The 16,505-nt window shown below is 34.0% G+C and overlaps 1 protein-coding gene across 1 annotated transcript in view; it reads right to left on the reverse strand.

Annotated features, from left to right (window-relative positions):
* The window catches only part of Rcd-1 (Required for cell differentiation 1), a 56,296-nt gene extending 43,308 nt beyond the window's left edge, over positions 1 to 12,988 (reverse strand). The window contains exon 1 of the mRNA XM_073977836.1: positions 12,632 to 12,988. Within this exon, the coding sequence (XP_073833937.1) occupies positions 12,632 to 12,679 (48 nt within the window). The 5' untranslated portion in view covers positions 12,680 to 12,988. The remainder of the gene's footprint in view (positions 1 to 12,631) is intronic.
* Positions 12,989 to 16,505: the final 3,517 nt, after the last annotated feature.

Raw genomic sequence — 16,505 nt, forward strand, 5'->3', positions numbered from 1 at the left:
TTCTCGGTTTCAATATTTTATATGTTTCACATCTATTGTTAACGTCTGATTTGGGCTGTAGTCTGCAAAAAGTGCCATTTTTGCAGAGAGGACCTAATCTCAAGATAATCACCGAAAATCGGGGATATAGTCACTTGATATATGGACACCATGAGACGTGGTCCCTCAATGGTGCTTTCCTGCAAGGCCCAGTTCAAACAAGCGTTCTAAATGCTCTAAAATACCAGAAAGAATGCTGCCACTATTTTTAGGATGTTTATCAAAATATGGACCGAAATAGGTCTTATTTAAGATGTTTTCATATGTGAAAGAAATAATTTTATTTATATTGAAGCTAAATTTTGCTAATCCACCGTGTTTTCTCCTCAAAATTGAGCATTGCATGTTATATAGTTTCTACCCACATTTTGGGTAAATTTCCGGGTATTTACCCATTTTTACCCAATTTACCCATTTTAATGGGTATTTACCATTTGGGTATTTACCCATTTCCCATCTCTACAAATTTTACGAAATCTAACATTTTTTATTGACTCATTTTAAAGTACAGGTAGAATAGAATACACGGAGCTCTTGAATCAAATTTAAATGGAAGGTGCTTACACCTGGGAAGTTTTTTCGGATTCTGAAACTACAATGTTCATAGATGAGAAAAAAACAAAAAACAAAACAAAAAAATCGCCGGATCGCTTTTTAAATAAATCGCGATTCAAGTCAACATTTTAGGTGTTTTTTAGGGTTTCACGATTTTGCTTAGAAACCGCAAGCCCAATCAAAATGAGACTGAAGAAAATATTGTAGCTATGAAAAATTCTAAGTGGCCATAACCCCTGTATAAAATTCATGAAAAATGTCATTTTTTGTGCTCAATAAGTGGCCATAACCCCTTAAGCAAATTCCCGTACATCTCCCTAAATTAAACGATTTTTAATGAAAAGAAGTAATTAACAGCTTAGATTTAATTGTGACATCTCAATTACAAACACGCTCTTCCACGGGAAAAATATCTCGTTTGTTATATCAAATTATTTATATTTTTACCTTTAACATTTTCATTTTTTATTAAATAATCACTAAAAACGTGACTGAAAGCTGTGAAATCGATTTATTGCATAAATTAATTCCATAGAATGTTAATTTCACCGCAAGATTCCCCTAAATTTGCCAAAAACTAGGCGCTTTTCATGCAAAGTGTTGATTAACAACATTGATTTATATGCCAAAACTCAATTACCCCTCTCTTTGTCAGAATAACTTCTGTTATTGTTCTCAAAAAGAAATATCTTGGTTGTTTGTTGTTCACAGAAATCAGCTGTATATATGTGAGTAGTTGTGCTTAATATTTTTATTGCTGTGTTTTTGTTTTGTTATTATTTAGTCAGTGTGACGAAATGACACGACGACTACACTACTATCTTTTTACTTGTGTTATTGTTGTTGATGTTATTATTTTTGCCCCTGTGCTGTGCAGTTCGTTCTTTTCCACAGACAAACACCAACAATTGGCAAGAATAGTTGATAAACACACAGATGTTCAAATGTATAAGGCAAGGCGTGAAAGGTGAGAGCGGGGGGCAGGTGGTAGGCAAGGACCAGCAATATTAGATAGATGAAAGACAAAAAAATAAAGATAGCTTTGGGCTTTTTTCGGTTATGCGTACATGAATGAATCTATTCTAGTATATAGGAATGTGTGTTTGTTTATAAAAATTGTTATTTAGTTTCAAAACAACACTAGACACATAGTGAACAACTGTCTAACTGACTGAGAGACTGAACACAAGGTCGAACATTGCCCACACTACTACTACTAATACTACTTAGGCAATAACGAGACTAAATCTCAATGAATGCTTACTTTTTAATAATAAATGTTTGAACAATTATTAAAAGCAGTACTTGTGTAATTAAATATATAGTTGTTGTTGCTATATATAGATAAATATTTGTTACTGTAGTGTGTTTGTGTGTGTACTTAGGCTTCTCTTTAAACATGACATATACAACAATAGCAGCCTAATTAATATTATCTCATCATATAATTTTTTTTGGAAACGGGTAGGCTGACTTGATTGTTGTTTCGTTGGTTGGATGGCAGACTTTTTTCAATTCAAGAAAATATTTTAATTATAACAAGAAAACAAACATCACGATAATGATTTTCACAAACATACAGTGGTTACAGAAGAAAATCTTTTGATCGTCAATAGTCACGGTGCACCTGATCTAACTTTAAATAAAAGGTGCTTACACTTGGGAAAGAGAAAATATTCTGTGCGGATTCCTGCGATTCATTTACAAACCGCTTGATTCTTCTCATCTTTGAACATTGTAGTTTCAGAATCTGCAAAAACTTCCCAGGTGTAAGTACCTTTCATTTAAAGTTAGTCCAGACGCAGTGTTGATTGCTGGTTCGTTGGTTGTATAGCAGTCTTTCTTTTATTATAACAAGAAAACAAAGATCATTGTAATGATTTTCACAAACATACAGTGGGGGTAGAAATCATTTTTTAATGGCATGAATTATTTGGTTTGTTCCTGTAATTTTTATTGATACTTTTCATTCCTAATTTTGCGTTTTAATGTTAACGATTTTTGTCGGTAACTCAAAAAATGAATGTCAGAATTCCACTACAGTAGTGGAATTCTGTAACTCATTTTTTGACTTACCGACAAAATTCGGTAAAATTAAAATGCTTATAATTTCGGCAATTACCGAAATGTTTCGATAAGTTAACAGCCAAAATAAAGCTGTCGCTAAGTCCTACCGATAGCAACAGTGTTGTCAACTTTTATTGATACTTTTCATTCCTAAATTTTGCGTTTTAATGTTAACGATTTTTGTCGGTAACTCAAAAAATTAATGTCAGAATTCCACTACTGGGACTGGATTCTAGTCCTGTGAAAAAGTGAAACGAAAAATATTATTATTTTTGTTTTGCCTTATTAAGACGAAGGTCATTTTTATAGTGATATTTGAATTAATTCTCTTTCCGAGTTAAAATCCCACACATTCATTCAACCATTATGCTATGTTTCACGGGTGGTTAGACCGATCATCAGGTATATTAGAATGTTATTTTAGTGGGTATACGAAGGAATCTTTGAAAGTTGATGGTGGCTTAGAACGCTAAGACGCCGGCAACAGTGTCACTTGATTGTCATTTTTCAGCATGAGTCAGGCTGGTATTCGAACCTGGGACTCCGACAACCAAGTGACACGGTTGCCATTAACTTGTCAAAGATTCCGATGACAAATATTGATGATCAAATCTTCTGATACAGAAGGAACAAGTAGGAAAAGCGTTAAGTTTGGTCGGGCCGAACTTTTTATACCCTCCATCACAAATTTCAGCCATTTCGGTGGATTAATGTGGCTACAACCTTCAAAATACCGAAAATCGGAAGGTACCGATCTATGGGGGCTATATGATGGCGTGGACCTATACCTATAAATTTCTGGGGAAAGTTTTATACCCCCAACGAAGACTAAATATGTACCAAATTTCAGCCATCTCGGTGTGATAATGAGGCCAAAACCTTCAAAATACCGAAAATCGGGAGATATCGTCCTATGGGGGCTATATCAAAACGTGGACCTATATAAACACTTTACGGTGGAAATGTTTCTTAGCCTCTGGAAACACAAAATACAAAGTTACAACCGATTCTGTTGTCAAATGGGACTAATACATTCAAAATATATTAAAATGACGCGTACTTTATATGGGGTGTTATATGGGGGCTATACCAAAACGTGGACCTATATAAACCAACTTTGGTAAGAATGTTTTTTGGCCTCTGGAGACACAAAATACCAATTTAAAACCAATTCGGTGTTAAAATTGGACAAATATCTTAAAAATTCCTTAAAACGACGACGCGTCACGCGTCATTTTGTATGGGGGCCAGGGACGTACGCAGGGGGGGGCACGGGGGGCCCGGGCCCCCCCCGAAATGGTTTGGTCGAACAAAATTTTTTAAGCTACTGTAACAAGTCATTATATTTTTTCTCATAAACATGTTTGTATATATGAAGATTTCAAATTAAAACTTATATTTTCTTAAGTTTCTGAACAAAAAATGTACATCATTAACAAGTTTTGTAAGAAAATATTTTAAAAATTTTTGTTTGTAAGCTGTTTTTGAGAGAAACTTCCAATAAAATCTGAACTACTTCTTCCTGTCATATCATACCACTATCAAATGCTAATTCCTTAATGAATATACCCCATGCCTTCTATTTATTCGAACTGTTCTCGAGGCTTAAAACTCATCCGGTTATAACAAAAATAACGAGTTCAGTATTATGGGAATGGAAATATATAAAAAAAATCTATCGAATAAAATGTATGAAGGGTCGGTCCTTCGTGGACTACATATTGAAAGCCAATTAGAAATTTATTTTACTGCCATCGCCGAAATGTTGTTATTCTGTTTTAGACAAATTTGCTGCTAAACAGTATGAGAAAATAATGAAGACAAATGAATTTTTGTGCGTCACTTGATTTTTACTTATCATTACCGAAGTATAATTGTAACCTCAGACTTTAGATTACGAGATTAAATATACTAGGATTGTATCGTATAGATTTCATCAAAATAATGAGTTAAGACTCCACATATGTTTGGACGATATTCGTTTCAGCCAAGATGGAAGTACTTACCACACCGTCCGTCCATCTGTATCTCTGTTTGTCTGGCAGTTTGGAACTCATGATAACTCTCGGTCCAAGTTATGGATCTCGTAATGTATTGTCCAAATTAAATTTAAGTCATATCGGTACCTCCGCCATAAAAGTTCAAAAATATTCACTAAAATGGTCGAAGGGACTAACCGATTCGGTCTAAAATCGAACCTAATATGGTTCGCAAGATTACTTCCAAAAGTACATCAAGGTCCAAGAGAATATGTTTGGACAACATCTTCAGGTCTCTTATACAAGTCTAACATAACTGCAGTTTAAAGACTGTTCGATGATTTTTTGGACATTTTGTAGTCTTGTTGACAGCGATATCCTACTTTTCGTGGACAAGTTTATGCTTCCTGACAAAGCTCTAATTACTACGGTGGCCAACTAAAAAGCTTATGGGCGCGGTAACTATCGAGAGGAGTGTCTCTCAAATAATTATTAGTGAATAATTGTGTGGGGTTCAATAAGGATCGATTGTTATTTGTCTAAACTATATAGAACTAAGTCCATCAAAGTGTTTGTCATCGAGTCCAAAAACTTCTAATCGTACAATTAAGAAAACAAATTATAACGCTTCTTTTGTAACATAATATTAAAAGTAAAAATAATCCTGGTATCAGAATCTATCTCTTTCGTAAATAACACTGTGCAACATTTTTAAGGTAATCTTGTGCAAATAATTTGAAGTGAGGATTTTTTGAAAGTACAGACCCAAAGTGCAAAAGCCCTAGTTCCGTTTTGTTGAGTCAGATTTAGCTTGGATTTTATGGCCCCATCTAAACATTGTTAAATATCGACTTTTTAAACAACTCGGGGCTATATCTCTGAAACCAATGAAAATCTTCTTCTGACCTTTGCAGCAAATTTGTAGATAAGGGCCAAAATAAAATATTTGGATAAATGAAAAAAAAAAAAATAAATTTTATAATATATCTAAAAATTCCATAATTTGTATACATGTCGCACCATATCTCAAAAACTGTTAAATTTTTCTTAATGTTTTCATTTGGAAACATATCAACGACAGCCGATATTCTTAAAAATTAGGCTAAGATCATCGAAATAGTGAAAATCTTGCTATAGCAAAGACAACGGCAATTCTTTGTGGTTGTAAAATTCTGCGATAAACCATAACGTGGACCTGTATGATTAAAAACTTCAATATACTTCAATACATTTCACATGGCGACATTACCAAACGTGGCCCGATATTGTCTATTTTCAATTCTAAATATCCTACTCTGTAAATATTTAAAATTGTATCCTTTGTCCCAATTTACATTAAACGATTTTTCTTGCGGCAATTTTTCTCGTTCTCTTTTAAACTTGCCTCTTGCGTTTATACAGGCAATTCTGTTTTCAAAACAATGAAAATAATGTCAAAAACGAAAAATATAAAAGGAATTGCCTGAAAATTGCCGGTACGAGCAATTTTTTTCCACTTCCATACCCCTTACGTGTCTCTCCTACAAACTGAGACTTGCCGCAAGTAAACTCGCCTAATGTAAATTGGGACTAAATATTATGAATTCTTTCTATTGAATTTATATACTTTGTACCATTATTTCATATAAAATATAGAATAGAATATGTGCCAATATTTCCAGTCCATCGGACAAAAATTTACCGAGATATGAGCTTTCGAAGGGAAACATTTATTGTATTTTGTATGTAGCATAGAAACTGAAAACGTCTTTTCTTCGAAGTGGCACTTTATATGTTTTTGTGGGACTATTGTACACATAAATCATGTGCTTAACCGAGAGTCTTTAAAAAAACTGCTGACGGAGTCAGAAAAAATATCTATTTTGTACAGTGTTTTGTTTTTGTTAAAATCGAAATTTTGATTTTAACTGTTCAAAATTTTTAAAAATTTATTTTTTTAATTCCTTTTCGATAATAGACAATATTATTAGGTTCGTAATGATCCCACAAAAATATATGCTGATCGGTTTATTCTTTTTCAAACTACAGTGGGTACCGCAAACTGCTTTAGTAAAAACAGTGCTTTATAACCGGGCATTTGAATGTAAGATTTTTCAAAAAAAAAGAAGTTAACTTAAGGTTTAATAGATTTTTTATAAAAAATGCATGAAAATGGCTTTTCTCATACTTATAAGTGGCCATAACCCCTTAAAATAGCTTTACGTAACGCTACACAACATTTGAATTTTTCATGATTTTTGGTCAAGTTGTGCCCCCCCCGAAATCAAATCCTGCGTACGTCCCTGATGGGGGCTACACGAAAGCGTGGACCTACATAGCCCGCTTTCAATACCAAAACGTACATATACTACGTACATATAATAGGTTTTCCCAAAATTTCATCCACCTACGTCAATCCGTTCGGACGCTAGAGTGATTTCCACAGACGGACAGACAGACGGACCTGGCTATATCGATGTAGAATTGCACGCTGATCAAGAATATATATAGTTTGTGGGGTCTACAATAATTATTTCGAGTAGTTACAAACGTAGTGACAAACTTAATATACCCCCATCCTATGGTGGAGGGTATAAAAATATAAATAAAGGTAGAAAAAAGCCGCCTTAGTATTTGTAATAAAGCATTGAAAAATATTTAATAACATTAAAAAAATAATTCGAATATACAATTTTCGTATGATTTGTGGTATAAATGCTAGTTTCCAAGCTTAGCCTTCGTCCACCCACTAAAATAACATTCTAATATGCCTGACGATCGGTCTAACCACCCGCGAAACGTAGCATAATTGTTGAATGTGTGGGATTTCGGTGGATTCCTAATTTTTTCATGTACCTCTTAGGTCATAAACAGTTCAACTCGAAAAGAGAATTAATTGAAAAATATTTTTCATTTTACATTTATTTTCTTTATAAAATTTTTCATTTCACATTTTCATAGTCCCAATTTACATTAGTAAAGTTTACTTGCGGCAAGTCTCAGTTTATAGGAGAGGCACGTAAGGGGAATGGAAATGGACTTGCAGAAACAGAATTGCTTGTATAAACGCAAGAGGCAAGTTTAAAAAAGAAAGAGAAAAATTGCCGCGAGAAAAATTGCAGCAAAGAAAATATTCTAATGTAAATCGGGACATAGAAACAGAATTGAGCCCCTGGGTCACAACTCTTTGATAGCAATACTTGAGCAAGACATCAGTTGCCAACTCAATATACCTACCGTTGCTTCTGTAATAGTAACGGCTCGTTTACAACACTTAGAAGGTTTATGTGTTGAAAATCGAACATTTTTTATTGTTTTGTGTTCCACTGTAATCCACCCACAATTTACAACAACAAAAACATATAACCAGAGCAAATAAATCATAAATTGTAGGCAATTTGTTAGAAAAACAGACAATGAAAACGGCATACAATAAGCAAGAAGAAGAAAAAACATTAATTAACTGTCAAAATAAAAATTGTTTGTGTAAATGTGTCTGTATGTATTTCAATGTTGTTGTAAAGCTAGTAGGAATTAAAAATATAGTATCTCCAATAGAGTTGACCATTTACCACATAATTTGTTTGTTGGTGTGTAAGTGTTAAATTAAAGAAAAATAAAGATTAAGGTTTTAAAAACAAATCACAACATAGATATGTACCCCATAACCTTACATAAAATCCCCAACGTTTTTTTACTGGTTCAATTTGTTTCAATTTGATGAGGAAGTTAGATTAATGCCTTGACAATCAAAGAAACCAGTAGCTGATTTTGTTTTTTTGAATGGTAGATTGACAAGATTAAATGCAATAGGAATTAAAAACCCAACACCATGATAGATTTAAGTCCATTGACATGATCGAAATAACTGTCGAAATTTTTCAAAAATATGTTAGAAAAACTGGCAGTCTGGCCTTACATGATACCTCCCATACATTCACAATAATTCTTGCAAACTGAAAATAAATCTAAATAAAACCCAAACATGTTCCCTAATACTTTAATGACCACAAAAGCCTATATAAAATATTCACACAATTTGTTTTTGAGAAACATTACTTCTACACATCAAATATTTTGCCAAAGTCGTTAAACTTGAACTGATTCTGTTCCATTTAATGGTTGATGCTAAAAACATGGCTTCGACTACTCTGTACGTATGTTAGTGTGATACGCAGAGTGTTGTAGGCACCACCATACAACCAATGTCAAGGTTATGGGAGGGAGTATTGACAATTCTCTTCATTATATTCAGAAAAACAAATTACCTTGAACGACTTGACGATATTGGTACATATTTAATGATAAGGGAAGAAGTATTTCTTGATGTAAAAGTCGAGGTTTAGAAAAAAAAAGAATTAAGAATCACTCAAATTTACCGACATCAATATAAACTTAACTTTTGACAGCCTGTAAAATCGGCCAATCGCTTCGGAATACAGAAATAAAAAATGGAGGATGAGCTGTGTGAAACTGAGAATTTCATGTCATAAAATATGCCAATAACTATACGATCGTTCCTTCCTCACAAAAATCATATACAGCACTAAATGTAAAACTACACATGAAATGTAGAATTAAGTATATCACTGCGGATCGACTGTAAAACAATTATGACCGAACTATCCCCAAGGTATTGGCCCTAACGTTCGACACCATATTTAGGCCGCCAACGCAAGCCACTGCTACTAAAATCTCTTCCTGCCAAGGAGTAATCATCACAATTTACAATGGATGATTTTACAAATGTTACCAGGAACGCTAAATCATCCGTTGAGCCCTGAGATTCCATCTCCATTGTCATGCTGAGCCGAAAGACGAGTTTCTAACTAAAGTTTTCAACCTGTCGCTGGGCAGGCACATCGTTCTAAAAGTCTGGAAAATTGCCGGGGTCGTCCCGCAAGGATTCCAGCAAATGTGAATCGGACAGACAGACTTGGCTTTTGTCGCCCATAGCAATGACTGGTTCCGAAAACAGCACAGCGCTACACGCCATCTCCACACATTTTAGTCGAAGACTCAACCAGAACAAGCCGTGTGATAGGACAGTGATACGAGTTGGTGGCGCTCGAATTATCAAAAATTGTTGAAACTGTCAAGCACTCGACTCTCTTTGAGGACATCGAAAAGACTACCCTACGGCCAAGTTTGAAACGTACGTGAAATTCGGGGAAAAAATCGAATCCTCGTAGATTGAACATAAATGCAACGCTATGGAATTGTGTTCAAACCTGTCAGAGCGCCGACCTGAGAATTGCAACAGGGTACCTCCTCATTTCATCAGTGGACCATCTGCATCAGGAGTCAAAGTTCCTTCCAGTAAGCCACATAATGCGGTCCTCGGAGAACATCCCCCATCTATCGCAGCCAAAGAGTGTCAGCTGCCACGTTTTGGATCAACTACCCTCGGGATGCTGCAGCCGTCTGAATTTCTATAGAGCAAAGATCGATGACAACGTGCAATGCATCTGCCCAGAATGCGGCACACGCCCGCGTGACAAAACAACTCAATTAACTCCAGTAGATCTGTGGCTATATGCCATCGAAACAGCCACATTCCTAGAACTGCAGGAATGTCTATGCTCTTACAACAAGAACATCTGGGGTGCTGTTAAAGAAACCTTATTGATCTCTAATAAGGCAATAGGCCTCAGGCAAAGAGTAATGCGCAGTGTAACTTTATTAAAACCAGCCAGAATCCCATTCCGAGTACTTCAAAATGGTTCCCCTAATCTGAGAAGTATACCATATTCAATTAGGAGAGAAAGATCTTACCGGTACATCAGCACAAGATTTCTTCGAAGTAGTATCGGCATCTCTGCCACAATCTTGAACCCTAAGATCAGCAGACAATCAGACAAGCTGGAATAAGAAACACATCGGCACAGGCGATACATAAAATTCATCTATCTACACAGATGGATCCAAAATGAAAGATGGCACTGGGTCTGGACTATATTGTGGTCAGCCTGACGTCAAACACTCATATAATGTCTCTAAAGCGGAAATTCTATTTTAGGGCCTTGGGCCTAATACAGATCATTTTAAGAAATTATACGACCGGTTTTTGTTGTTGTAACAGCATAGGTTTTATGCTGACTTGGCGGCCAATTGCCGAAACGCTTTTGGTTTCGGTCAACCCCCGTTTGCTGGGGTTTTAGACCGGTAGTGAAGTTTGTCGATTGCCAGGAACTCAAATCCTGCTTTATTAAATCCAATGTGTGGATATCTGCTTGCAATGCTACAGGACGGAATAACCTCCTGCTGGGTGCCGGAACATTGATATTGTGTGAATAATAATGCCGATGAGCCGGTCTGCACATGGACACTTTACCGATCGTGAGAATTCTAACCACAGACTACGCTGGCTCCTAAATTCATAATACTCCCCATAGATATTTTGAATTGTTTAGTACTGTATTTTCATTATATCTTTTTAACGTCCTTTTTCTAACTCCTATGAAGTTACATGCTCTTTTAATGTACCTAAGAATTTGTGTCTCTAACTACCTCAACAATAATATTGCCTCCAATTAAATTGTATTGAATTCGATTAAAAATTTGAAAATTCGCCGATATGCTACTGCAGTCACGTAGCCTTGTTCGATTTAGTATAGTTGCTTTTTTAAAGTGCGAGAACAATACTGAATACAGACTGATCCGTATATCACATCATGCGCCCTCTTTGTGTTTAGAATGTGCAAGAAAAATCTATAAGAAGTGTATCCGGAGATACTTCATTCGTCATGAAAGTACGTTTGCAGTCCCTAGGAAACATACTAACTACATTACCATAGTTAACAACGGACACTTTGAGATTAAAATAGGATCCGAAACTTTGTAGAGGTCAAAAATGTCAGCAGATTTTTTTCTTTGTAAAATTTCTTCTTATTTTCCATTACAACTGAGAAAAAGTGTAAAAAAAAAATTGCATTAGAAAATGTATTTGAAACTGAATTTTAAAGACCCACAATATTCTTTCTGCTGATATTTTTCTCTCCTTTCTTAGCTAGAAATCTGCCATTGCCGTACTTGTTTTTAGCATTTCATGTTATTGTTTTGTGAACTGAATAGTTAAGGAGGAGGAAGAGGTGGCATATGTGGATGATGATGATGGTGGTGTGGTGGCGGTGATAGTAGTTTAATTGTTGTTGCCATTTCGATGCTGTTATTTTTTGCTTTTCTTTTAAATTTATACATTTTTATTCTCATTGCTGGCTGGTTGCTTGCTTTGCTGCTACTAGGTGCTTGCCTTGTTGTTGTATATAGTTGATGATGACGTTGTTGTTATTGTTGTTAAATGTTGACGTTCATTGCAAATTGTTTGCACTAGCAGCCGCCGTACCCGTACCGTGAGTAGTCGTGAGTGAAGGTTTTACAATTGGGGTCGTTGATACTTGCAATAACAACATTGCTGCTAGCAGAGAGAAATAGAAGGAAAATGACGACAACAACGACGGCAGCAATTAAAAAACTAAACTGCAAAAACAAATAGTTTTTTAAGTTGAATAACAGAAAAATGCTAAATTTAAAGGAAAGCAAATTAGAAATCCTCAGAGAAAGCTCGTTTACATTTTCCACCCTCCTCCTTTGAAAAATGTATTTTACAGCAGGAAATTTTTCTGTGGGAGTTATTCAAGTAATGCGAAGAAGCCAGCCAAGCCATTACCACAATACCTGGCAACCATCATAAAATATTAATGAAATAAAATAAAGAGAATAATGGAAAGAAACAAACAAAATAAAATAACAACAACGCAAATAAGGCCATACGGCGGAACCAAAAAAAATGATAATCTACACACACACACCGGTTTTGGGTACGTAACTGTATGTGTGTTTGTGTATAGCGGAGCTAATAAAAGTCCCGAAGCGCTTGCCAGCTACCACTGCTTTTTTCTCTCCCCTATTTTATCCAGACAAAATTTTGCAATTCTATTTCCCTATTGCCCTTTGATACCTAGAAAAATATTTATTATATTTTTCTTATCTAGAAATTAAATAAAACTTACCTTTTCCTGTTCACTTTGTGGAGTCATACACCCGCCGTCCGTCATCATTAAATAAACTTTTTCTCGTGCTTTTTTCTTTGCTAAAGAAACACTTTTTCTCCAGATTTAGACTGGCTTTTTTACAGAATTGATTTTGCTTTTTTCTCTAATTTTCAATGCTCAATTGCTTTGTGATTTAGGTTTCTCTTTATTTATGGTAGAAATTCACTTATATTTCACTTCCTTTTCCTTATTAAATCACAATCTTTTTATAACTTTCCACTTTTTTTCCACCGAATATTTTTTTCCGTCAAATCTTTCGCTACGAAGTACGATGCTTCTTCTTTTTTGAGTAATGCCATGGCAGAGTCCTGAGGCAAAGAGGTTAATAACGCCGACACAGAAAATTCGGCCTGAACGCCGTTGTTTTTTCTTGAATTTTTACAGGGTTGTATTTCTATGTAATAAAAAGGCAATTACTAGGCGTTTACACCAGACAATTTGTCACCAAATACAAATCTGTAGTGGGATTCTGTAATGCTTGGTTTACATTCAGCGCCGTTTCGCGATTTCGAAGGCGTTTCGTGATTTCGTGCGGAATCAAGCTAAATTTATCATGATTTCGCATACAAAAATGAAATCATCTCATTTCGTGATTTCAGCGAAATCAACATCGAAATCACAGTACACATGATATACAACCTTGCTTTTGCCTAAAAAAGTACCAAAAGTTGCAACACTTTTCACGTATCACAATAAACAAGGTAGATGTGCGAATGACTGCAACAAAAAATTTAAGTATCAAAAGTTTTAAACAACGTGAAAAAATATTAAATTACTTTGTTACAATGCTATTTTTCATTGTTAATGGTATTTTAGAAAATAGATCGAATTGTCAAACATTTCTCCCCCATACAAATTTCCTAAAAAATACGGGAACAGAAAAATGACGGAAATTGCAAAAACTCTAGCAGAAGTGTCAAAATCAACGTATCAGCTATAATATTAGTTACCAATGAACATATGAACATGCTTGCTGCTAGTTTCTACCAGGCCAAAATTGTATGGCAGAAAACAGGAGAAGAGAGTGTTATTCGGCGCTATTTTTGTTGTTTAAAGAGAAGTGCAAGTCTTGCTAGATTTCGGAGTACGGGAACGCATTTTTAGCACTAAACGGGAAAACTACTGCAAGTACTATTATTGCAGGTTCTGAGCACAACTTTTATCTGTCAAAATTTATTATTATAATGTCTCAACGATAAAATCATTATTTATTTTTTTATTTTTTGGTACTATACACAATTGATACGATATATAAATAATTTTACGACAATTTTCCAAATAAAGTTGTAAAGTTATATGTTGGCGTATATTTTTGACGTTTAATCCAATTTGCAACAACTTGTTTTGAAAATTCATGTTCAATCAGCTGCGCATATGCATCTACCTTGATCACTGAGATATGTTTGAAATCAACAAAAAATAAGTGTAAACACCGGGGTGTATTTCAGGATTTCGTGAAATCCAGTGGATTTTGGAGCGCAAGTGTAAACTTGGCATAACTCTCTACCGATGGAATTAACGACAAATGTCGATAGTTAGCGATATTTGTCGGTAAGTGCTATTCTGTATATGTCGGTAATTATCGAAAATCATCGGTCAGTTACCGACGAAAAAAAAGGAGTCGTTAAGTCTACCGACATAAAAGAATTTTCATATTTTAAACAAAAAAATCAATGAAAATCAAATTTTTAAGAAATGATTTTGGAATATATTTCATGGCTAATAAAAACTTAAGCTGAGATACATTTCTTTACGCATAAAAAAGAAAATTCTGCGACATACGGTGGATCCTCTCAAACTAAGTAATATGAAGCTTATGACCAAATTGGAAATGGATACATTTTTTAATATAATGGATGAAATTGGGGGTCACTTGGTAACCTCCAGAATTGTGCGAAAAATCTCTGAGAAAAAAATAATTATTTGGCCTGTAGTGGGATTCTGTAACTCTCTACCGATGGAATTAACGACAAATGTCGATAGTTAGCGATATTTGTCGGTAAGTGCTATTCTGTATACAAATTCTACCGATTTTTATGTCGGTAATTATCGAAAATCATCGGTCAGTTACCGACGAAAAAAAAGGAGTCGTTAAGTCTACCGACATAAAAGAATTTTCATATATTAAACAAAAAAATCAATAAAAATCAAAATTTTAAGAAATGATTTTGGAATATACATATACATATTATGCCAAATAAAAAGGTAAGCTGAGATATACATATTTTTCTTTACGCATAAAAAAGAAAATTCTGCGACATATGGTGGATCCTTTCAGTCTAATTAATAGGAGGCTTATGACACTTTACGAATTGGAAATGGATACATTTTATAAAATAATGGATGAAATTGGGGGTCATTTGGTAACCTCCAGAATTGCGCGAAAAATTTCTGAGAAAATAATAACTATTTTCAGTACGAACAAAATATGTTTAAGAATATATTCCGTAACAGTTTCTACCCATATAAAAATTTATTGGTGGCTTCGATTAGCATCAACAAAAAAAGAAAGAATATCACCATGGTCGTCATATTCCCTGATAATACGTAATACTGAAATAACAGATCAATAAAAAATTAAAAAATCCTATTCAAAATACACATCTTCTTTTTCACTCTATATTCGATCTTATTAAAAATACCCCTCCACATCATAAAAATTCTGAAAACAATAAACAGTTCAACCAATTTGTCGAATATTACACCACGTTTACATTAGAGCTTGTCGGGTTATGAGAATTTATATGTACGTATACCCAATGGATTTGACAATAAAAATCCACTGGGATAAATAAAAAAGTAAAATATATATAGTTATATGTAAACGTACAATTATAGTTTTAACTACGATTTTTAATTTTTAGTTTGAATTTTTCTACATGTAATTTGAAAAATAATCATTTTATATACAATTGTGATTTAAATAATTTCATTAGAAATTTGAATTATGTTAATTTTGAATAAGCATTATGTCGTTTAACGTGTGATTTTTTTCATTCCATTTTGAAATGACCTGCATCTTCTTTAAGGTTCCGTCATTCTACCGATATTCGTCGGTAAAATTTTTGTATCGATAACATTGAAATACAGAATAGCACTTTCGGTAATTCAACCGAAAATTTTCGTTAATTATCAATATCGGTTCGGTAGAAAAAAAAGTTACAGAATCCCACTACTGTTCCCTTACTTTATAAAGTGGTAAAAGTCGTAAAAGATTTTCATATAAAATTTTGTGTATGGGAACGCAAAATGTGTAAAATTGGTAAAAATTTTAAAAACTTTTTAGTTCTGAACAGAGCTATTTTCAGTACGAACAAAATATTTTTAAGGATATATTCCGTAACAGTTTCTACCCATATAAAAATTTATTGGTGGTTTCGATTAGCATCAACAATAAAAGAAAGAATATCACCATGGTCGTCATATTCCCTGATAATACGTAATTCTGAAATAACATCAATAAAAAAATTTAAAAAATCCTGCTCAAAATATACATATTGAATGTTAGGATTCTACATCTTCTTTTTCACTCTATATTCGATCGAATTTAAAATACCCCTCCCCATCATACAAATTCTGAAAAAAACAATTCAACCAATTTGTCGCATATTACACCACGTTTACATTAGAACTTGTCGGGTTATGAGAATTTTTACGTATACCCAATGGATTTTACAATAAAAATCCACTGGAATAAATAAAAAATAAAATAAATATAGCTATGTATATGTAAGCATACATTAATAGTTTTAACCACGATTTTTAATTTTTAGGTCGAATTTTTCTACATGTAATTTGAAACATAATTATTTTATATACAATAGTGATTTAA

This window comes from Musca autumnalis, unplaced genomic scaffold (assembly GCF_047663935.1).
Source record: "Musca autumnalis isolate F117 unplaced genomic scaffold, ASM4766393v1 scaffold_3, whole genome shotgun sequence".
Taxonomy (NCBI): Eukaryota; Metazoa; Arthropoda; class Insecta; order Diptera; family Muscidae; genus Musca; species Musca autumnalis.